The 22,714-nt window shown below is 37.7% G+C and overlaps 2 protein-coding genes across 2 annotated transcripts in view; both read left to right on the top strand.

Moving 5' to 3' along the window:
- Positions 1 to 395: 395 nt before the first annotated feature.
- Positions 396 to 11,672, top strand: LOC111334816 (uncharacterized). Its single transcript, XM_088755610.1, has 15 exons — positions 396 to 671; positions 781 to 889; positions 1,072 to 1,155; positions 2,210 to 2,295; positions 3,929 to 4,384; positions 4,773 to 4,988; positions 5,172 to 5,288; positions 5,374 to 5,550; positions 6,234 to 6,512; positions 6,838 to 7,131; positions 7,577 to 7,681; positions 8,500 to 8,745; positions 8,878 to 9,007; positions 9,865 to 10,062; positions 10,685 to 11,672. The coding sequence occupies exons 1-15, from the start codon at positions 645 to 647 to the stop codon at positions 10,825 to 10,827; spliced, it is 2,667 nt and encodes an 888-aa protein (XP_088611736.1). The 5' UTR covers positions 396 to 644; the 3' UTR covers positions 10,828 to 11,672.
- A 1,113-nt stretch (positions 11,673 to 12,785) lies between these two features.
- Positions 12,786 to 22,714, top strand: part of LOC111334789 (axonemal central pair apparatus protein HYDIN) — a 54,612-nt gene continuing 44,683 nt past the window's right edge. Inside the window, exons 1-20 of the mRNA XM_088755601.1 lie at positions 12,786 to 13,090; positions 13,635 to 13,760; positions 14,386 to 14,505; positions 15,111 to 15,245; positions 15,497 to 15,622; positions 16,193 to 16,391; positions 16,504 to 16,612; positions 16,721 to 16,813; positions 17,697 to 17,823; positions 17,965 to 18,021; positions 18,232 to 18,299; positions 18,523 to 18,673; positions 18,768 to 18,899; positions 19,475 to 19,566; positions 19,658 to 19,725; positions 19,885 to 20,114; positions 20,572 to 20,672; positions 21,089 to 21,224; positions 21,325 to 21,372; positions 21,897 to 22,013. Coding sequence (XP_088611727.1) covers positions 12,935 to 13,090; positions 13,635 to 13,760; positions 14,386 to 14,505; positions 15,111 to 15,245; positions 15,497 to 15,622; positions 16,193 to 16,391; positions 16,504 to 16,612; positions 16,721 to 16,813; positions 17,697 to 17,823; positions 17,965 to 18,021; positions 18,232 to 18,299; positions 18,523 to 18,673; positions 18,768 to 18,899; positions 19,475 to 19,566; positions 19,658 to 19,725; positions 19,885 to 20,114; positions 20,572 to 20,672; positions 21,089 to 21,224; positions 21,325 to 21,372; positions 21,897 to 22,013 — 2,391 coding nt within the window. The 5' untranslated portion in view covers positions 12,786 to 12,934. The remainder of the gene's footprint in view (positions 13,091 to 13,634; positions 13,761 to 14,385; positions 14,506 to 15,110; positions 15,246 to 15,496; positions 15,623 to 16,192; positions 16,392 to 16,503; positions 16,613 to 16,720; positions 16,814 to 17,696; positions 17,824 to 17,964; positions 18,022 to 18,231; positions 18,300 to 18,522; positions 18,674 to 18,767; positions 18,900 to 19,474; positions 19,567 to 19,657; positions 19,726 to 19,884; positions 20,115 to 20,571; positions 20,673 to 21,088; positions 21,225 to 21,324; positions 21,373 to 21,896; positions 22,014 to 22,714) is intronic.

Genomic DNA, 22,714 nt, shown 5'->3' with positions numbered 1-22,714 from the left:
TAAAACTCTTGAACAAAAGCTCATATTTCAAACCGGCAGTCTAAATCCCACAGGTATCAACAAACGCTTTTCATTCCACTAATTCATTCGTGTTTTTCTCGTTGTTATGTTCCCACCAATAACGTAGCTCCATTTTCTGCCTTTAAAAGCACACACAACCCACAAATCCTCTATTCGCTCCGACGAAGGGCTAACGCTCGAAACGTCAGCTTTTGTAATCGTTAAGGTGGCCAATTTACCATTTCAACTTTGTTGATATATCCATATTATTACACTGGCCTACCTGTAACCGCCGCCAAAAATTTGAAACTTGACATGTGTTTGAACTTGTCCTGCGTCAAGTGGGATTTTAAAAAAGGATTGGGTCAGATTGTATTCTGTTGCTTGGTGACGTCATCGTGAAGGAAGTCACCGGGTTTCACAGTAAACGGTTTCATGCCTTTGTGAGTTGATTTCACAATTAATTACGTCTACGATCTGGACGTAGAGTAGTAGGAATGAAGATCATTGAAAGCTAGCTGAAGCCGCTACCTAGCCACAACTTAATTATTTACGTGAGATACTGTTTGGGTAAAGATTCATCCACTTTGTGATACCGGTTCATGTAACGAAATCACCTAGAAAGAACTATTAGGAATCTGAAAATGTCTTTCACTCGCGATCGAACGAAGGTGAGTTTGGCATTCGCGTTATGTAAAAGAACTATCGGATATAAATGATCATACCGGTAGGAATTCGAGTTTGGCTAATTTTTATATGGCATCGTGTGTTTTCTTTCAGAGTCAAACTTCGCCATCATTCAAGACTCCGATGGCATTCAAGCCTGACTCCAAGCATAAACCATCTCCTTCGCGAAAAGATTTGTGGAAAGAGGAGTTAGGATTCGATGGTGAGCTTAAACGATCAAGCTATGGCTCTACTGTGTAGCCTCTAGATTATAACTAGTTCTTGCAAGACAAAATTTGCTTTTATTTGAAATATTTACATTTTGTGTATCGCTCGTGTTCGATAAGCTTTCTTGACACTAAACACGAACAATCCACTCTCTGTCTTTGTTCGTACATGCAACAGACGATGATTCTAGTCCAGAAGCCGGCCAGTCATCGAGTGACGATGAGGAATTGGAACCTGAAGCTGATCAGCTGTTTAGCAAAGGTGAATTCTTTTTTTTTTTTTTTTTACAACTTCAATGTTATCTACAATTATTTCAGTCTACAAACCGTACACAGCGTCTTTTGGATAGTTGTGAAAACATTGTTTAGCTTCAGTATGCATGCTATTAACTCTTGCGTTCCATTTAATTAGCTAAATACCTGTTGCTCTCATGTCAACAACAAACAAATTGAAATAGTTTCTGGTTTCATCTCTCCTGGAGTTGTAAGATTATCTGCAATGTCATCTGAAGTACTTGTTGTCTGACTGTCCAAATACAATATTATTTATTACTTTGTATGTCTTCTCTATTGAAAATATTGAAACTTGAATTATAAAATACTGTTTGATGAATTTTTGGACGATTTCGCCATTTTTGGGCAGGAAAATCATCCAGGGAGAAGTAAAAAGAGGTGGTTGCGTGAGAGTTTCAAAGTATAATTTTCGTTGACAAGCTGCAAAATATCATTAGGTGATGGAATTAAAAGATTTATATTAGGTTTTTCAGTAAGCTTACTTATATTTTTCAAATTTACTAATGGTTTGAAGCGATACTATTTTAACAGGTTTATTTATCATTATGTGTTTGTTTTGCTAGTTTGTTTGTAGGTTGTGATTCCTTTTTAGTGCTTTTAATTAAAAGCCAGTTAGATCAGCTTTGGTGTACAATTGTTCCCAGATTTGGGAAGAGACTTCATTGACATGGTGATAATACACTTTAAGACATGCCAAAAGATGAATTTAAGAAATGTGTTATCACATCAACAAGTCCCAAGTCGAAGTAACAGTTGTAATGGTTAACCAAGAACATGATTGTTCATTTAGGAGAAAGTAGTTTGAAATTGTCACTAAATTTTTAAACTTGTAGAATCACGACTGCAAAGCTGGTAAATTGGTTTTTCATTGTTAAAGCCCCAGAACTCTGTTAAAAAAAGTCCACTTCCCTATATTAAATAAAATTTGAGATAATATCTATTTTACTTCATGTATAAACTGACTTCTTTAAAGTGAAAAATGTTGGGAGAAAAATGCTCTAAAAGTTCTGGTACAATTTCAGGTTCGTCAGATGTTGAGTATCATGCTCTGCTTGCAGAGGTAAAACAGAAAGACAAACAACGCGAGGAACTTCTTATGAATCTTAAGGTTTGTTTATTTAAGCAATAGGTCACATGTTTTCTGGTCACTTAAACATGATAAAGCCATGCAGAGAACATGAGGAAAGCTTAAAAATCCACAGCCAAATGCCTCTGATTTACAAGCTTTCCTCATGCTCTCCCAACATACCAATGCAACTGGCTTTATCACATTATAGAGCGCGCAAGAAATGCATTATTTTGCTGCTTTAACATAACTAGTTACATGGAGACTCTATAACCTGATAGAGCATCCCCTTGGAAACTGAATTGACCAATCAGACAATGTAGACTATGCATGTTCATTATTAATTTTTATAAATTCTGTTTACTCATTTATTTATTTGCAATGTTTAAACAGGCTCAGTTCAGCTTAAAGCTGATTTCACCCTTTAATTCCCTGAAGTGATTGATGTTTATTCTGACCCTTTAATCTTCATACCTTATTCAGCAAATGAGAATAATGAAACTTATTAGGTAGAAGTTGTTATCTTGATTGAACACCAAATTCTTGTTTACAAGCTTATACCATTTTTGTGTGTTAACTCAAAGCATCATGCTTAATATAATAGCAATACTTCTTTCTCAGCTTAGCCTGTCATGCATTAAAAGAAGTAGCACGTACTCTTTATAAAAAAATGTAATTTCTTGATTTAAAGGGCTGGATCCCCAAGGACAGCTTGTTTTATGTGTCCGAGCAGTCTGTCTTGGTTCCACCCGTGTTTAACCATTCCACCTCATCAACCCTTTACAATATCACAGTCCCCAAGTCAGTTACAACTCCCAGCAAATACTTCTATTTAAAATTCAGTTTAAGGACTTTTATTTTAATTATTTGAACTAGTACCAATTCCTTGACATAATTATTTTAAGATTCCTCCTTCGTCTCTAATCAATATTGGTACAGAGTAACTTAGAAGGCCAAATGCAAAATTGAGTGGGAAACAGGCTGTTCCAATAACCTTTTAGGAGGGTTATAGATCTATTCATGGTATTACTTGTTCAATTTTCAAGCACCCTTAACCCTTTTGCAGCTGAGATCTCAGAAGCAATTCTCCTTACCTTCTGTCCTACAAATAGTACTTTTTACAGTTGTGTGCTTGGTTGCCAAGCCTTTGAACAGGAGTGAGGCTAGGGGTGACCTTGTTATGATACAAACCTCGCTGCCCTTCAAATGTAAATCACTTTGTTGTCATGCTAACTAGATACAGGTCTCTATCACAACAAGGTCACCTTCAGCCTCACTCTGAATCAAAGGCTTGGCAACTAAGTACACAACTGTAAAATGGCCCATTCTCACAATGTTATAGTCCTAAGAATTTCATATTGGATCATCTAATAATCCCGTAAGTGATATTTTTCTTTATTCTCATCACTTGTCTGCTAGAAAATTTATTGATATTGTAAGGAGAAATTCTGTCTTGGTCACTCATGGGATTTAAGGTATTTATTGAGAAATTTGCTCATAAATACCTTTTAATTTATAAACGTCAACAGTTGTATACCTCATGTAATTTATTTAATATAAAGCACACATTCAAATTGCAAAAAAAGAACTAATACCTGTCAGATGTACTGATAATATTTAAAAATAAATGTGTGACTGATTGATTAAACTGAATTTTGCCTTCTCTGCTTTCCAGGCCATGACAGACAAAACTGCCAACTACAAGTCCAAGCTTCAAAAGGCAGAAAACAACAAAAAATCCCAAATAAAAATTCTGAAGAAGACTCACGAATCTCAGTTAGCTATGAAAGCAGAACTTATTCACAACTTAGAAGAACTTATTGAAGAACAAGAAACCAAAATTTCCGAGCTTGAGAGTCACATCAAAGGGTCGATTCCTTCTCAATCATTGTACACTGCCAATACAAAAGCTTCAAGTCTTAGGAAACTGGTTGACTCTATAAATGATCTCCATGCAGAGAAGAGCAGGATTCATGAAACATGGCTGTCAACGCAGTCAGAACTTGAGACAGTTAAGCATGAACACAAAGAGAACGTGAGTCGTTTGACAGAAAGCATTTCAGAGTTGGAGAAAAAGCTCCGCAAAGCCCAGGCTGTAAATCTCAAGTTGCAAAGCTCAGGAGTGGAAAGTGTAAGAGTGTATTTGGCTGTTATTTAAAAGATTTATGTGTTGGGCATTATCTTTGTTTCGTTATTTAGTTGCACAAAGATAAAATCTTGACCAGTGGTTAATCATAGAGCGACCCGATCGTACTAATGACCTTGGTCTTCTTTGCAAAGGAGATAAAAACCCCGTTTTAATGCAAGACATTTTTACGTGGTTCTTAACATCATGTATATTGGCGGGAAATTTGGTGAATAAGGTGGCCCAGATTCTCCCGTTTTTCAGATCCCATGTTCTAATTATTCTTCCCCTCCCCCCCTCCCTGGGAGCCTGGTCTTAGGTGGACTGTGATGTTGATGAACCCTTGATACAGATGTACACGTCGATAAAAATATATATTTTTATCCTCTTTCAGAATAAACCAAGAGAAAACGACAAACAAGTGTTTTCACTCCAAGAGGAAGTCGCCACTTTGAAAAAGAAGATTCAGACATTAGAACATGATTTACAGAGCGCTCACAAACTACACACTAATACACAAAATAAACTTGAAGAAGAAGCATTGAATCTTAGAAAGAAGCTACGAGATACTGAAGCGAAGTATAGTAATCTGGCTGCTACACCGCCGAAGGTTAGTCTCAAGAAAGTAGTCGAATCTCTGTCCAATTGTTGTTTTCAACATGGAGAAGCCCCTTACCCATTGGGGGTGAAAAGGGTTTTGGCGTGATGCGGGATTTAATATTTTTAATTTTCGTGATCTGTGAAAATGCAAAATTAAAACTTATTTAATTAAAATTGTCTCATTTTTTCGTAGACGCGGACCATCTCTGTTGTTTCCGAGGAGACCAAAAAACAGCTTGATCAGATGATCGCTCAAAACAAAGATCTGGAAGAAATTCTTGCGAAGACGAGATCAGACTACAACGCTAAGGTGCGTTACGTTCATGTCCATAGCATCAGAGAGGGGAAATCTTACATAATCTTTCGTTCATCGTTTGCATTTGTTCTAATTGTAGGTATCCGCTCTTCAAGCTGATATAAAGTCTTTAAAAACGAGCATAACGGAGAGCACAAGAAATGAGCAAAAAGCTTTGGCCGATTGTCGAACTTTGCAGGAAGCCGTGAAGGAAATGAGCTCTCTCGAGTCAGCGGTGAAACGAAAAGACAGCAAAATAAAGGCGCTAGAATCAGAGGTACGTTTGTGATTTCTCCTACTAGATCGAGCGTGGGAAGAGCTTCCCCCAAACCAACGAAGAAACGTCGAGCTGCGATCAAATTTGCATCGCTCCCCGCATGTTGGTCGGTGGCCCAGATGGTATGATGGCGCCCTTCCAGTGGCACGTATATAAGAAAACACGGTTCCAATTTGCGCCGAGACCTAAATTCGTTTTTCGCACTTACCTTTTACGATTGCCCACATTGCGATTTGCCCAAGAATATCAACTCTATGGATAACTACTTTCGATTATGCGTCCCACGTAGTTTCAACATGTCAGGAAATGGTAAAGGCAAATTCAATAAATTTTATCGTGAGTCAAGGAAGTCTAAAACTTATGCCTGTGAAAACTGTGCATCGTCATCCATAGTCTGTACGTAGCAGCTTTTGTTCCACTTTTCCCCCCAACTCTTCTTTCTCTCTACTCTTCTCTTTCTTACATCTTTAGCTCATATAATTTTTCCTTTTCTTTCTCCATTCCCTTCCATTTTTCTTGTCTCCTCCCTTCTCGGTTCCCCGTGACTCTCCTCTCCTCTCTTCCTTCCCTTCCATCCCTTTCTTATCTGCTCTCTTCATTCCTATAAACGTCGACCCGAAGAATCTAACATCTTGCAACTGTCTGATTTTCGTGTTTGTTTTTATCCTCTCCCTCTCCAACAGATCAACAAATATAAAGCGGATATCGATCAGCTGGGACAAGAATTTGAACAACAGACGAAAGACTTTGAAGGGGAAAAAAGACGACTTGTTGCAGAGGAGCGGGCCAAATGTGGGAGGGAAACCAGCGTTATGCGCTCAAAGCTGAAAAGCGTTACACAGCAGCTGATTTTAATGAAGAACACTTTGGACAATATAAAGAGAGAACATCAAGATCTAAGGATAAACTGTTTAAAACTCGGGACTGGAATTAAACCGGCAATACGCGAGGTGATAAAACAAGTAAGTTTCACTTCCTGTAGCTCGCATGTTTCAAGACACTAAGTACAGTGGAACCTCAATTTACGAAGTGCCAAGGGACTGGGGAAATTGGCTCGTTATATCGAGGTTTCGTGGCATAAATTTTACTGTAACTTTAGCCGGGCTGAAGCTGAAGTATCGTTCGTTATACCTAGGACTTCCGAGTCGTTATATAGAGGTGCGTGAAATCGAGGTTCCACTGTATGGGGTACTTCGTTTACACAAGGATGGATTTCTCCTGCGAGAATTTCGCGATCTGTTTGCAATTTCAGTTCTGAATGGAATTCCACTTTTGTTTTCTTTACAGATTGTGCAGCGCATCGAAGGAATTGATGACAAAAATAAAGAATTGGTTACGAAGTACAAAAAGGAAATGGCGCTGAGGAAAAAGCTCCACAACGAACTGGTGGAATTGAAAGGCAACATTAGAGTATATTGCAGGGTAAGGCCTGTGATCAAAGAAGACGGAGGAGGAAAAATGGCTGCCAATGTTGTTTCTTTTGACGAAGATGACGATGGTGTTCTTGGTGTTTTCTCCAAAGGATCAACAAAACTGTTCGAGATGGACAAGGTGTTCACATCAGAGTCCACTCAACAGCAGGTAATTTTTTTTTTGTTATGCTAGTAGATGTTGTATTTGATGAGTCGGACGTGACATCATGCGTTCGGGCTTTAATTTTTTAATGCAAACCTCGCGCTAGCGAACAGTAACTGATGCAAAAGAAGGCAGTGATGGTGTTTCCTTCATCAATGCACCAGTTTAGCAGCGAAATCTCGGAGCAAACTTTCATTTAAAGGAGCTTTGAGACAGTTGTGTGTACTGGAAAATATTGCTTGAAAATCTTTTTGTTCGTCATTTGCGATCCGTACTAAATCCTCGCTATACTTAATAATGTGCGATTCATGTTTGTTTATTATTACCATGTAAGTATTTTTATCAAAGTGTGGTAAAGTTTTTGCAATTTCGGTGAACTGCTCTAATGAAGTAGAGATATATTTAGCCAATAGACGCTCTTTTAATCTGCAATCCGCTCTTCTCTCTCCAGGTGTTTGAAGAGGTTAAGGCACTCATAGTTTCTTGTATAGACGGTTATAATGTTTGTATCTTCGCCTACGGGCAAACAGGAAGCGGAAAAACGTTTACAATGGAGGTAACTGTTAACTGTTGTGCGATAATGTTTATTAGAAGGCTAGGTAGTTAAACCATCGTCCTATTTTGGCCTCAATCTAATAACCCGAGCGGATGCTAGTTACCAAACTACAGCCGATTTGGGTATCTAGTGATACTCAAGAAGGGTGGTAAATAGACTGTTCGCAAACCATTTTTATTTCTTTATTTTCTGAGATTGCACAATGCCGGAAGGAGTAGCGATATTCTTAGTCACTTAATGCTATAAAAAAAGAAAGCATAACCTCCGAAAGTTATGGACCATTGGCTGCTACACCTACCCCCGCCACCCCTTTCCAGAGCCTTTTCCCCTTAGCATGTTAAGGGTACAACGAGGCTTTAAACAACCTATATCACATGCAGATCATGTTGGCTATACTCGCCGGCACCTTTTCTAACGCATTAATAGACACTAGCACTCAGCGCTTGGAAAACACCTGCGTTACGCCCACATTCAGAGGAACAAAGATCTACGCAAAGAGTTAACCATCCTTAAGAAAAGTCGTGGGAAATTTGAATGCTTAATTTACGAAATGCTCTTTATCCAAAAGAATAGAAACCTAAACTGAACACTCAATCTGACTCAACCATGGCTGCATTCCACATTGTAGAGTTTTTAATCACGTACATCGAGACTTTCACACGCATTCTTAGTATGTACAGAATTTGAAAATGATGAGCGAGACATAGGAACGTTAATCGAAATTATTATCGCTGATTTTTAGTCTTAATTTTTTGCTCAAAGTCTCCGTTGTCAGAAATAACCCATGTTCTTGATTTGTTTTGTTTTTTCTTTCCCAGGGCCCCTCATCCAATCCTGGTATCAACCAGCGTGCACTCAAGCTGTTGTTCGAAGAAACACGTGATCGCGGAGTGGATTGGAACTACAATATCAACGTCTCTGTGATCGAGATCTATAATGAAATGATCCGTGATCTGCTGGGTGACGATCCATCCACAAAACTTGAAGTGAAGCAAGGAAAAGACGGTCTTTTTGTACCTGGCCTCACCGAAATTCAAGTGAATAATGTTGACGAACTGAACGAGGTATACATCATTGTTTGATTAATTTGATGGATTGTTCGATCGTTGGATAGATTGATTGACATCTTTTTGATTGATTTACTGATTGCTCAGTTGATTATTGATTGGCTGATTCATTTGAATGTTGCTTGACAGGTGTTTGCCATCGGAAAGACCAACAGGTCTACGGCCATCACTGACATGAACGAGCATTCCTCTCGTTCCCATGCCCTTCTCTGTGTGACGGTAACCGGTTTCAACAAAACCACAGGACGCAAGACTATCGGTAAGAAAATCCATATACCGGCAGTTTACCTTTTTACGTCAAAGATTTAACCATTTCCACCCTAACATCAATATGCATATTCTCCATATTTACCTCTATACATTTCCTAGCTACTGACTAGGAGAATTTGTTTGACAATCAAGAGCTTCTTTTAAGTTTGTGATCATTTCTGTTATTTTCATGACTTTTAATGTATGATTCAGGGGTGATAATGTATGGTGAAATAAAATGCTAATCACTCTTAGGAGTCAAAGGGTTAAATATAAATTTTTTGCACTGTCTGCCATAGATTTCGTGTAAGTTTATCTCAGAGAGTTGTATGTTTAATCACACAGTTTCCCTTCGTTAATACATGTCTTTCGCCCCATCACCTTCCAGCTTTTTGCTCGGAAGTGGAATTGTATTGTAAGGAGGATTTTCTGATCTGTCATTTTTGGGGACGAAGAGATTCATTGGTGGTCAAATATATCAGATACAAGCGATATTAAGTGATATTAAAAGTACAATCCTAAACTCTGTTTACTTGTTTTTTCTTGGTTTTGATATTAGGGAAGGGCGTGTATTAAGAATGGTGATTGTTCCTCAAGATGGGATATACCTCTTAAGGAACTTCAGTTGTCGTATTAAGGAAATCCACGTTTTTTTTTTCCGGAAAGTGAATTTACATTACAGGGTTTCTTAGAATAGAAGAAAAATACTTTGAGTTTCCTCATTCTGAAGAACTGAGTTTGAGACAAGATGGTGTGTCAGAGGCAAGGCATCTAGAAGGATGCATTAGGTGCTTCATTTTCGTTGTACAGGAAATGCGAAAAAAAATTGACTTTGCAGTCTCGTTTTCTTATTTTACATCGTCTCAGGAAAGCTTAACCTGGTGGACTTAGCAGGAAGTGAGAGAGTGTCGAAGAGTGGATCTGAAGGTGCCCGGATGAAAGAGGCTCAGAGTATAAACAAGTCTTTGTCCTCTTTGGGCGATGTGATCCACTCGCTCAAAAACAAGAGTTCTCATGTTCCCTACAGGAATTCAAAGCTGACGTATCTCCTTCAAGAATCTCTGGGTAAGTGGCCTCTAACCTTCCATCGGGCTACAAATTCGTGTTCCTCAGTCTGCGATATTTGGTAGGGGGGGGGGGAAGGGGACGGTTTGTCTTGAGAACTTGCTTTCTGCTTCATGACCTTTGTGTCTTTCTCGCGGTCACGAAACATCCTCAACCTCGTCTTAAGGAACACAGCAGTCAAACGTCAAGGGAAATATATAAGTAACAAGCGGGCCACGCAAAATATACAAAAAAATGAAACTTTCATTAACATCTAAGGAAGCAGATTGGGGGGAATGGGAAACTTGAGATTTTACGAACGCAGCCGGAACTGATTTTATTACGGGTATCCAAATAATTTAAACCGTCAGCTAAAGAAACAATTTGGACTAGTTAGGGTACCAGAACCTGCTCCTCTGTTTTTAAATTTTTATTTTAAAATATGGCTTCGGGCCCGTTAAATTACCGGAACTGTCAAGAAACGGGCCCTTAGGGCGGATGATAGGGGGTCCCTGGAAACGAATTTGTTATATGTTTCCAGACTCCCTAAGAGGGCATGTTGTTTGACGAAAGCTAGCGCGAAGAAGGCTAAAAACTGTGTTGACCAACAAGCACTTATCACTTAAATCATTTTGGTTTTCAGGAGGAGATTCCAAAACTCTAATGGTGGTTCAGGTTTCGCCTGTGGAGAAAAATGTAGGTGAAACAGTCTGCAGTTTGAATTTTGCCCAGCGAGTCAGAACAGTGGAGCTTGGTCAAGCCACGAAACGGACCGTGAAAAGTTGAATTTCGGACCCAAAATATTAATCAAGAAAAACTGTCGAAATAGCTGGTCTGTTTTCACCAGAATTAATTTTTGCAACGTAGTTTTTTAGTTTGCTGCCTCGAAAGATCGTAGAGGTCTTGTCTCATAAGTGATATAGGACTTAAGTTGTACATACACGTAGCGCAAATTTCTTCTAAAAGGTCTTTCCTAATGTGAACGTTTCATAATTAATGCATTGTAATTATCCATGTTTGATATCTCAAACACTCTTCTTCCGGGCTGTGTCTTTCTAAGTGCCACGCTACACGAAAACATTTTTTACCGTCACTTTTTACAGTTCTTTGTGAATTTTATTCTTCTCCAATGAACCAGCAATTGACTTGAGAAAAAATAAACTTTAAATCTAATGAGAAATAATAAGAAAGATCTGTGCAATTGATCAGAAACTAATTTAGAGTACCTCCATCTTTAACATATTTCGAGATGTTAAAACTTTAAATGTAAATAACTTTGAACATAACTATGCTTTGAACAAACGAAAATTTTTTCTATAAAGCTATTACAGAAATGTATATTTACTTGATTTTAAAGAAATTGTTCAACCCTATGTGAATTTTGCAATTTTGTGAATTTTTCATAAGACTTCATTTGAAAGCTTTTTTCTATTCAATGAACAAGAAAATATTTTGACACCATGAATTCTCGAATTTGTAGGTATATTTTTATGATAGCTTTGTAATTTCTAACGTTCTGTGTTGAATTTAGCACGACTATTTGTAAATGTTTTGCATCATTCGACAGTATGTCAACTATTTATAAATCCATGAAGTTTTGCACAATGCAATAAAGAACATTACGATTTTTACTCGTCCTCTGGCCTTTTCTTACGTGGTTACCCTTACGTTCTGTTGTAGCACTTTTCATGATGTAAAAGGTCCAAATTGCTCGTCAAAACATGTCTCTGTTCTTATTCTGCGTTGTTCTTCAAAACACTCAGAGCGTTCAAACATAAACAGTTTAAGGAGTTGTATTTGTGGTTACTATTTTCAGTGGAAGTCAGAAACGCCCTAAGTTATCTCCTTCCGGGCCGTAGCCAGACTTCAGAACAAGACGAGGCAAGTTTCGGGTCTGGCATGCCTCCCCCAGAAAATTTTGAAATCTAGAGGCTCAGAAATGCTCTTTCAAGCATTTTCCGTGGCATTTTTCTTTAGAAAAGTCAATCTTGGGCAAGTGTGGAAGTTCACTTTTTTATTGCCGAGCGATACTGGTGCAAAAAAAAAAAAGGAAAAGACCAAAATCAAGACGAGGCAATTGCCTCGTCTTGCCTCATGCTAGCTACGGCCCTGTCCTTGTCATCCTTTTCCGGCGAAAGCCCGTCCGAATGTGTACCGAAATGACATGTGATGTCTCTGTATTCCTGTGGTAGGTTTAGAGCCATACAAGCGACTCAAGCTTTATGGAGTTTTGCCGCGTAGTTCGTTAGTCTCGATTTCTAGTAATTTTGCAATTGAGGCAAAACCATAGAAAGTTAACCAGAGCGACCCCAGCAAGCGGGGACATCAAAATGACATGAAATAAACATAAGGTAGCCAGTTTTATCAAGATTACTTTCCATACCCAGCATTCGGCGGAGCACTTTTGGCAGCATTCTGCTAGATTGTTTGAAGAAGTAGATCACACTGCAACCAACGTAGGCACCTAAACTCCTTGTGACCGAAGTTATTATTAATAAAGATACGTTTTCGGAACATTTTATTTCAGTATCTAGAGTGTTTGAAAAATCAGATTTTTAGAGGAAACGAGGGTTAAAAAATTAACAAAACGTACTAAAGAAAATAAAAGAGGAAGAGAACATGAACAGTTTGCTCCAGTTTGCCAGCTTGCTCACAGACAAACCCTGAGCCAGCAGATTTTATGGTCAGTAGCCAGACACTAAACCATATGCGTTTGAGCAGTCCCCAAATCCATGGCAACAACTCCCGCTCAAACTTCAGAAAATGGCTGCCTGTGTTTTTGTAAGTTATGAGTGATTACGGTTTACCAGAATCGAAAAAGCATACGAGATCTGCAAATACAATGCCATTCTAAAGAAAAAGAATTGAATCGTTGAACGGAAAAATTATCGCAATGCCTCAGGGAAAACTTCGTGGAGGGTTGCGAGGCGAAGTACAATCTACTGTACGAGAGAACTACGGTAGCAAAGCTGTGACTTCTAACTTCAAAAGCCGTGTCGTTCATCCGAGAAATCCCAAACTTGTGAAGGGAAGCCCTGAGGATGATAAGGTGAGTGATCAGACTTAAACTTTCTCAGGTTTATTATTGTTTTAGTTGTGTAATTTTCCCGAGCCTTACTACGTTTGATGCAAAACAACCAGGCAAATTAAGTGTATCTGTACTGAAGTTTGCTCGCGATCTAGATCTATTAGCAAGCTTTGAGTTAATAGAGTTTTGAAAATTGCAATGAATAGGATTGCAACTTAAGGAGTTTTACTCTCAATAGCGTTGACTAGCAAGATGAATCCGTTTGCCAGACAAGCAGACAGCAAACGCTTTTCGATTTCAGTTGTCTGCAAAAGTCAGCTGAGTGGACCAGCTAAACTCAGTCTTAAAATTTGTACAGCTCTATGTGCACAAGATTAAGGAGAAATTAATTTTATTTCTGCTTCGAATCAGGGTTTTTCACATTCCGCTCCATATGAAGAAGGTACAACGAGGAGCTAGGAGACGCAAAAAACACTCTCCAAAGTAGATGTAGATTGTATACTCACAAAATTTCTTTGTGTGATAGCAACATTGACCATTGTATTATATTTTTACGAACACTTAGCAAGCTCCTTCTGCTTATATGGCTGAGATGCAGCTCACCACAGATGAAAGATTTAAGCTCACATATGAGATGAGAGTGCCACAAATTATTGAGTTACTAGACATGTCTGAACAGACTCTTCAAAAGGTTAGACCCTCAACTATTTCTTTACTACAAACTACAAGAGGTCCTTTTAGTTTTGTTTTGACAAGAGGCTTGTATAGTATGAAGTAATCATCCATCAAAGTTGGCCTTTGTACTTAAAACAGTGATAATAACAACTTGATAAGTTGATTAATTATTGTTGTATTGTGATCAATTAATTAGACTTGTGTCTAATGTTGAATCTGATCTTGTTGTTGAAACATCAGTCTCAAGCCCACCAGTAACAGTCTCTTTAATATCAGGAATACCCTAACCTAGATGAACACATTATCGACTATTACAGCCAAGTTACAATCATTTACTACAAATTCAATAAGATAACTGAATTAACAAAACAATTGAAAAATGAAGATGACTTGATCAGTTAAAACACTTGGTACATAATTGAATTTTTTCCTTTTTACAGTCTTATCCTAGCAAGATGACATTAGTTTAACACTTCCATTGCATTTTCTTTCACATACTTTATTGGTCTCCCATTTTATTCTCTCTAGTATAGACAGACTTAAAGTAAATAAATCCTTTGCCTTTGTTTACACTGTTACAGTGACAGTCTGTGTAGTTTATTAAGTTTTGTTAAAAAAAAACTGTTTGTTTTTTTCTTTAGTTCACTACTATGGATATTGAAGAGCCTCTATTTCAGCCATTTCCTTCAGATATTGTGTTCCAGAATTTCAACCCATTTGAGACATATCAGATACCATTACAGTTGAGAAATAATGATAAGGTAAAAAAAAAAGTTCCTCAAACAATTGCAGAATTATTTGTGGTCAAACCCCTTCCTAAGGAGATTCATCACGACATTTAAGATGGATCATTACATCTACATGTATAGACACAACTAAAGAAGATGTAAAAGTAAAGCCTATAGAAAAGAGATAGGTTTTTATGGCAGTTAAATCTTAAAAGCAAATTACCATTGCAGAGCTCCAACAGACAGAAAACTCAATCCAATTAAAAGCTAGTCATGTTTCTCTGCATTTTCTAAAGAGAGGGATCTGACAAATTGTGAGCGGAATGGGACAAACTCTAAATTACAACCTGCAAAGTAATTAGCATTTAGAAGCAGTGAAAATACCTCGACATACTAATCCATGATGAGGACATTGAATTGATCGGTTTCATCCTTCCATGGGGCTTATCTTTTGGTGACAACCTCAGGGAAGATAAAGTTTATACAGAAATTTAGATGGTTGGGATTGAAATGTAAAGGTAGCTGAATTGTATAAAGCCTGTGTGAGCAAGTGTTTGTTTAGCTGTTAAGAATACACAGTCATATGGTACCAAAGGCAGTAACAAATGCTTTGGTTTATGGGGTTTTTGTCTTCATAGGTTGCCCGTCTGGTGAAGGTGACACAAACTGATTCTCCATACTTCAAGATCATCAGCCCAAATGACGTGGGACATAAAGTAGCTCCAGGAATGGATACTGTCTTCATTATTCAATTTACCCCTGATGAGAAAAAGGTATTGAGACTATCAGTGTATTGAATTGCATGTATCTTTGTGGTTATACTCTTATTGAAAATTTTTATACTAAGTAGACTTTTATATTTTTTTTTCCTTCAGTTGAATTGGAAGTGAGGTGGCATTGTGTAACATGTTGCTTTACTTTTTGGTTTAAAAGATTTGAAAATTGATTGAAAAATTTGATAGCTTCATAAATTGAAAGAATAAAAATATATAGTCAATTCTATGATTTGGCCTTCTTTCAACAGGACTACACCCATGAGCTTATTTGCATAACTGAAAGGGAGAAGTTCTTGGTGCCAGTTAAGGCCATTGGGGCAAGAGCCATCCTTGATTTTCCAGATGAGATCAGCTTCGGAACTTGTCCCGTAAAGGTACAGTTGAAACATTTTGGTAGTTTTGTCTTAATAGTCCCTTTTACAGTTGTGGGCTTGGTGGCTAAGCCTTTGAACAGGAGTGAGGCTAAGGGTGACCCTGTTGTGATAGAGACCTGTATCTAGTTAGCATGATAACAAAGTAATTTGCATTTGAAAAGCAGCAATATCTCTATCATAGCAAGGCCACCCTAAGCCTCACTCCTGTTCAAAGGCTTGGCCACCAAGCCCACAACTGTAAAAAGGACTATTACTGTTCATTAGACTGACAAGATACAACTGTGCATTTGTTTGCTACATGAATGTATTTCATGCTGATGCCACCTGTTGGGGTATTGAATAATAAAATTAATCCACAACTTAATGAGATGCCACAGCCGCTACTTTAGAATCCAAAATTGAGACAATTAACAATTTTGGATATATGTTCATTATTACTACATTATTTTGTAAACACAAATGTATGCTATATTCATTTAGTGATACTCTGAAAGTCATTGCAAAGAAAGTTTGCAAGAACCAATACTCTTCTTGGTACCTCTTATCATTAATATTGTTGTATATCCTCAGTATGCCACCACAAGGACTCTCCTTGTACGAAACATTGGCAACAGTGAGGCAAAGTTCCAGCTGTTAGTACAGGAGCCATTCTTTGTTACACCAGACAGTGGTCGGCTGGCTATAGGGGACAGCATGCAGATTCATGTAGATTTCAAGGCCCTGCAAACAGGAGACCATGCTAGTCATATGATTCTTCAGTATGAAACAGGTATATTGTACAAATTATATTTAAGGTAGTTCATACAGTCACGCGGATATCAAGTTTACTGCAACATATACTAGAGTCTGACATGGATATCTTTCATTAAAACATGATACAGGAGAAGAAATCTATATCAGTTTGTATGGAGCTGCAATTGATTACAACATCCGACTGGATAAAAATACTGTCAAAATGGAAAATGCCTTTATATCTTGTGCCTCACAAAGGTATGTTTGTGCCTGAGATGACGGATTGTATAAAAATTTGTTTCTATTCTTTGCTACCTTTGCTACAATTGAAAAATATACCAACCCTACCATCTTCTCAACCTCTAGGACAGTTACTCTCTCTAACAGAAGTGATATTATTGTCCAGTTCAAGTGGACAAACTTTGCAACACTGAGGGAAGAAATGCAACATAAAGATAGGTAGGTTGTAAATTTCCATACTTGTGAGATTTCCCCTTCTTTCCCCCTCCCAAAAAAAAAACTATTCTTCATTTAAAAAACAAGAAAGTTACAAATGGAGGTAGTGGAACCTAAACCCATTATACCTGCAGACTACGAAACCTATCTCCAGCCATAGCACCCTTCATGGTTAAACTTTGAATTCAATTGATTTAATGTCTTTGGCTAACATACATGTTAAGAACATAAAGGAAAAAAGCTCAAGGGGAGATTAGGAACTTGAAGATAACTGCTTAGTATGCATAGCAATGCAAACACTAAGCTAAGTGAAATTCTACCAAAAAAGGAGGCACCTAATTCAACAAACATAGACTAGTACATGACAGTGCCACAAGGATACACTGGTTTTTAAAAAAAGTACAATTTAAGTGACTGTGTACATAGTTTTAATAGGGCCTGCTTTGATTTAGATTGATCAATTTGTTTTTTTCATTTTTAAGCATCTACCGTAGGTCGATTTCCCTAGAGGATTGTCTTTTAGATGCTTAACTTGACTGTGTAATTGTAAACTTGAGGGCCACAAGTTTTTTTGGTTTTTATCTGGCTGTTTTCACCACTTATAGATGAATTTGATGCATAATTTAACATACTTACAAACTTACAAACCATGTAAGTCCTGAAACAAGGCCCCAAACAGGAATGCATAACTGACAAATGCTAGCATATGCTAAATAATTTCTAGTATACCATGCAGTACCTATACTCATGCTAGTTATTAACTAAAGCAAATTAACTTGTTCTTATTATATCAGGTCAAATTACCCTTATCTGTATCAGAAAGCAGTTATAGGAATGTAGCTAAGTGTTTACTAGGTAACTCAGTTTTGAATCTTTGTTTTTTAAGGTTTTACTTAGACCTTGAGAATGAGGAAAATGTTGAAAAGGATGAGTTCTTTGAGGAATGCCTGATTGATCCTACTCTCCGAGATCAAATGTCTATCTTGACAAGAAAATTCAAAAACAAGATGCAGGTAATAATTAAATGAATAATGTAAGAAATGATGATTAATTAACAATCACCTTTTCATGGCTGGAGTTAGTTTATGCCCCAAGGCCTTAGTTTATTCTCAGGCTTTTAATATTCCTTTATTTTCCTTTTTAAAACTTGACAGGCCATTGCTGATGACAAACTGCTTTACGGAGACTCAATTGTCACTATCGACCCAGTGGTAAGCAAGACTACAGCCATTTATTATTGAAGACCAGTGTCATATATTGTGTCAGTTATCTAAGAGTGGGAATTAAAGTACTCTCTTCAAGACTCTAGACTATCATACTCTGGACAATACTGACATATGATTCAAGTCTTTTGAGTGAGAACAATCTTAGGGTCAGCAGAAATTATTTTGTTTAAACTGCTTCTGATCATTTATTTTTAGGAAGGAGAGATCTGGCCCAATTCTCAGGCAGAAATCAGCATTATCTTTAAACCTCAAGAGGCCTGCAAGTAAGAATATGCAGTATTCTTGGGAAGTACAATCATGATTATAGATCTTGTTTTGTTTTACAAAAAATTTTTGCAGATATGCATGGGGTATTAGGGTTTACATATGTTAGAAACAGGTTCAGCTAATTTATCATAGGTGCTAACTGTGAACCTTTCATTGCTCCCCTGAAACTTGAATATTCAACAAGAGACCCTTAACTGATAATTTTTGTTTTTGTTGTAGTTATGCCAGAACCGTATACTGTGATGTTACAGGCAGAGAATCAAGGTTGCCTTTAAGAATCAGAGGTGATGGGATAGGTCCCCAAGTACACTTCTCTTTGGATACATTAGACATCGGCAGTGTGTTCATTAATTCTCGGCATTCTTATGAGGTAAACAGATCTTGTCTTTTACTTGTGCTTATACTGTATAGGTCCTGAAAAATGTAGGGATTAAATAACTTAATGTGTGCCATATCCACTGCAGGTTATTTTGTGCAACATGGGGGACATTGATGCTGTATATAAACTCCTTCCCTCAAACACCCAACTTGGTCCACAGTTTTCATTCCTCCCTGCCCAAGGAATTGTTATTCCTGGAGGATACCAGGCCATTCAGGTAAGCCATCTTGTATGACTCCTACACAAAGAATACAGCATAGTTACATTTTTATTAATTATTATAATTATATACAGTCTAAGCTGTTGAAGTCTTTTTACATTTTTAAAAGCTCTTGTGAAACATATAACTTACTGTTCACTGATCAAGAGATCGATTTCTTCCAGTAGCAGTCAGAGCTCATGTGAAATTCTGTAGTATGAAGTGACAATTAGGAATGTAATTTTGCTCCTTCAGGAGAGGGAAGTTGTCAAAATCCATCACAGGCTGCCTGGGGCATTCAATCAGGTTTCCCTTACAATTTCCCACTTATACGGCCTTTGTTGTAATTTCTAGAGGGTATAAATTAATAAAGGCACTGTTAGTCAAGTAAAAGGTCTTAGCTATGATTACACAACAAACTAATGCCCGCAGCTAATTAGGGTTCCAACCTGGAAGTTTTGGTCCATAGACCATTGTCTTGATAATTGGCCCCCTTTATCTCTCAGCAAAAGTTATTTGATGCAATCTTGCTAATAGAATGATATTAATTCTTAGGTCAACAATAACATGTTTTTTTTTTTTAACTTAATTAGATTCACTTCTGCTCACCCATACTTGGGGATTTCAATGAAGTGTTTGAATTTTCTGTGGAAGGGTCACCAGAGAAACTTGGTTTAAAGATCTTGTAAGTTGGATTATTTTTGTCTGTTCCTTTATTGTCTGTCTCTCAGAGTCACACAAAATGACTAATGTTTTTTTGTTGTGTGTCTTGTTAGGGGATCAGTGATTGGCCCCACTTTCCACTTTAACGTACCAAAGCTGAAATTTGGAGTAGTTTCGTATGGTAAGTTGAGAAGTTTTAACTTGGACTCTCTATATTCTTGTTCTTTTGTTGTTGTTTGTGTTGCTATTTTGTCCACCAGACAGGCGTGCACATGAATGATTAAAACCAGGAGCAAATTACATCTTGTTGTTGTTTCTTCCTCTTGTCCTTATCTCACAGGTTTTGTGAACACTCGTCACTGTACACTAGTGAATACTTCACTCATACCCATGACATTCAACCTGCGTGTTCCGGCTGATGGTTGGACAACTGAGGAAACTCGAAGCCGTGATAGTTTAATTGACAGCAACATCAGTGACACTGGTAGCACCATCATGCCATCTCCAAGAGAGTTTGATATTACACCCTCTTATGGTACTATAGCTCCTCAACGGGACCTTGAAATCAAGGTGATAATATAATATTTATTATATGATGATGTCATTTCCTCCAAAAACACCCTTTCTTGCATTTTTGTATGGATGGGACTGCTTGTTTCAGGCACTCAGTTTTCAGGCTTAAGTGAAAAAAATTTGGGTGGGAAAGGAAAGAACAAGAGGCTTTTTTCATTTGCCTGCTTGCTTCAATTTTCTCCACAGAGCAATACCCAAAAATGCTACCTGTGAAACATTTTATTGTCTCAAATAACTCAAAGGTGAACTTTTTTTACAGCAGCTTATTTGAGATACAGTCTATGAAAGAAGAAAAAGAGATTTTTAAGAAAATTGAACAAGTTTTGTACTAGCAAGAATGGGGTAGAGAAACAGCAGTCCACCATGTGGTTTGAACCCTTGAGTGACCCTCTCCATCATTTGGAAGCAACATTTTTAAACTGGTAATCAATTTTTCACCATCTGCATTTCACAGGTGGACTTTGTGTCAACCACCGTCAAAAAGTATGAAATTACTTTGGTAGTTGATGTGGATGGAGTTGGAGAGGAGATTCTGTCACTTCCAATAATAGCCAAGTAAGATAATTTTGTCTTTTAGTCATTATGATATTTTCCTTCACAGTTTAGGTATAGTATCTTTCGTGAAGGTAATTCTGTCTTATAACACGTACCTTGTTTTCAAAAGCAAAAACTACAAACAATGACACTATTTCAATAAGCTTATTTGATATTCTTTTGAAGTCCACCATGATGACAAACCATAACATGTTGTAAACCTTAGTTTAATTGTGTTAAACACATTATTGCATCGCCTGGTCAAAATGTACAAACTTAAGAGTATTGAGGTGAAATCACCGATTCCTCTTTGCCAGACCTTGATGCACGTGGAATGAATTTCAGAAACTTAAACCCTGATAACTTAAATGAGGATTTCTTAATCCTGTTACCCTTTCTAATGCAGAAATATTGATGATTGCTCTTTTTGTTGACAGATGTGTGGTTCCACCTATCACTGTCTCCACACCTCTCTTGGATTATGGCCGTTGCTTTCTTCATCACCCTTATGAGCTTCCTGTTAGCCTGGTGAATGAGTCTGATCTACCTGCCAAATATGAATTGTTGTCACAGGTATTTACATTTTTGCTGTGTTTGTACGACGTAGGTGTTTTCTGTTATCGCTGACTTTTTGTAAATCGTTTGACATGTTGGATTATCTTCCATGCAACAGGTTGTGGAAAATGCGACACCAATCCTGTATACAAGTCCGGAACCAAAGGTGAGAGAGACAAACTGTTTTCCCCTGACAATTAATTCTCCCATATGAGGAGTGAACATAAATAAAATAACGCTGACGTTTCGAGCGTTAGCCCTTCGTCCGACGAAGGGCTAACGCTCGAAACGTCAGCTTTGTAATCGTTACGGTGGCCAATTTACCATTTCAACTTTGTTGATATATCTAAATTATTATGTTGAGCATAATTTCAAATAACATTACAGATGTTGATCCATTGTTCAGTTCACTTTCATGAACAAAACCAACGTAACCAAACATTGGCACAAGCTTTTGTGCCACAGAGTACTTGAAACCTACATAGAATGAACAGAGCAAGATTTTATTTACAGAATAAATAGAGTCAAACAAATTAGCTTTTGTCATCTGGTCGTGACTATATCTCCAGTGTCACTGATCGGAATTTGACCAATTCAAGTATCACTCTATCCCGATCCTTTCTTAAAGGGTGGCCCTGTCAGAAAGGTCTTGGAGTGTTTCCTCACTTCGTATTTTTGTAATGTTTTCAGGGAATTATCCAGCCTCATTCTGTGAAAGAAGTTCCTCTTCATTTAACAGCAGAGTGCCTGGAAGAAGTTACCACAGTGGCTTATTTCATGATATTTGGAAGCAGTGATGCACCACTGGTAAGAGTACAACTATAAAGTAACTGGTTGTCGCAATATATTATTTTGTCAATGTCTACCACCAAGATAAGTGGTAAAGCAAGGCTGGAGCATTGAGGGGTCAGCTTGCAAGTGCCTTTTATCTCAATAAACACACAGCTGATTTATGAAACAATTGCTTTATAAAACTTTCAGGACAGTAATTTAAATTTTTCAAAACGAGAAATTCTCTTTTCCACGCTTCAATGTGTACACACTGGTCATCAACGTGGAATTTATAAAATAACTGAGATATTACAAACGCCCCGATAGTTAAAAAAACCTATCGTTTATTGCGCCAATAAACCCATTAAAAATTGAACTAAGCGGTAGGCCGCACTTTCCATTGATTTACCGGACGGGTGTAATAACCCACTTGGAATGTTGGGAGAAAACGTGAAAAGTTTTTAAATCATACGTCCTTGGCTCGTGATTAAACAAACTTTTCTCGTGTTCGTAAAACACCCCACGTGGGTCATTACACTGGTAAACCGATAGAAATTAACAAATGGTAAACACCACAGCGTACACTATTGAGTTATGGATGCACGCGGGAGGTTGCTAAGCACGAAAGAAGCGTAAGAGTCGCTCGAGGCGATAGCCGAGAGCGACTCTAGCTTCTTGAGTGCTTAGCAAACCTCCCAAGTGCATCCATAACTCAATAGTGTACACTGTGGTGTTTA

Source organism: Stylophora pistillata, chromosome 3, assembly GCF_964205215.1.
Source record: "Stylophora pistillata chromosome 3, jaStyPist1.2, whole genome shotgun sequence".
Lineage (NCBI taxonomy): Eukaryota > Metazoa > Cnidaria > Anthozoa > Scleractinia > Pocilloporidae > Stylophora > Stylophora pistillata.
This window is presented reverse-complemented; position numbering and strand designations above follow the sequence as displayed.

Bases quoted from the DNA above. Each gene is read 5' to 3' on its own strand.
- LOC111334816 (XM_088755610.1), top strand. From the start codon at position 645: ATGTCTTTCACTCGCGATCGAACGAAG. The intron at 2,296-3,928 runs GTTTGTTTATTT...TCTGCTTTCCAG, and splicing joins AACTTCTTATGAATCTTAAG to GCCATGACAGACAAAACTGC. The intron at 7,682-8,499 runs GTAACTGTTAAC...TTTCTTTCCCAG, and splicing joins GAAAAACGTTTACAATGGAG to GGCCCCTCATCCAATCCTGG.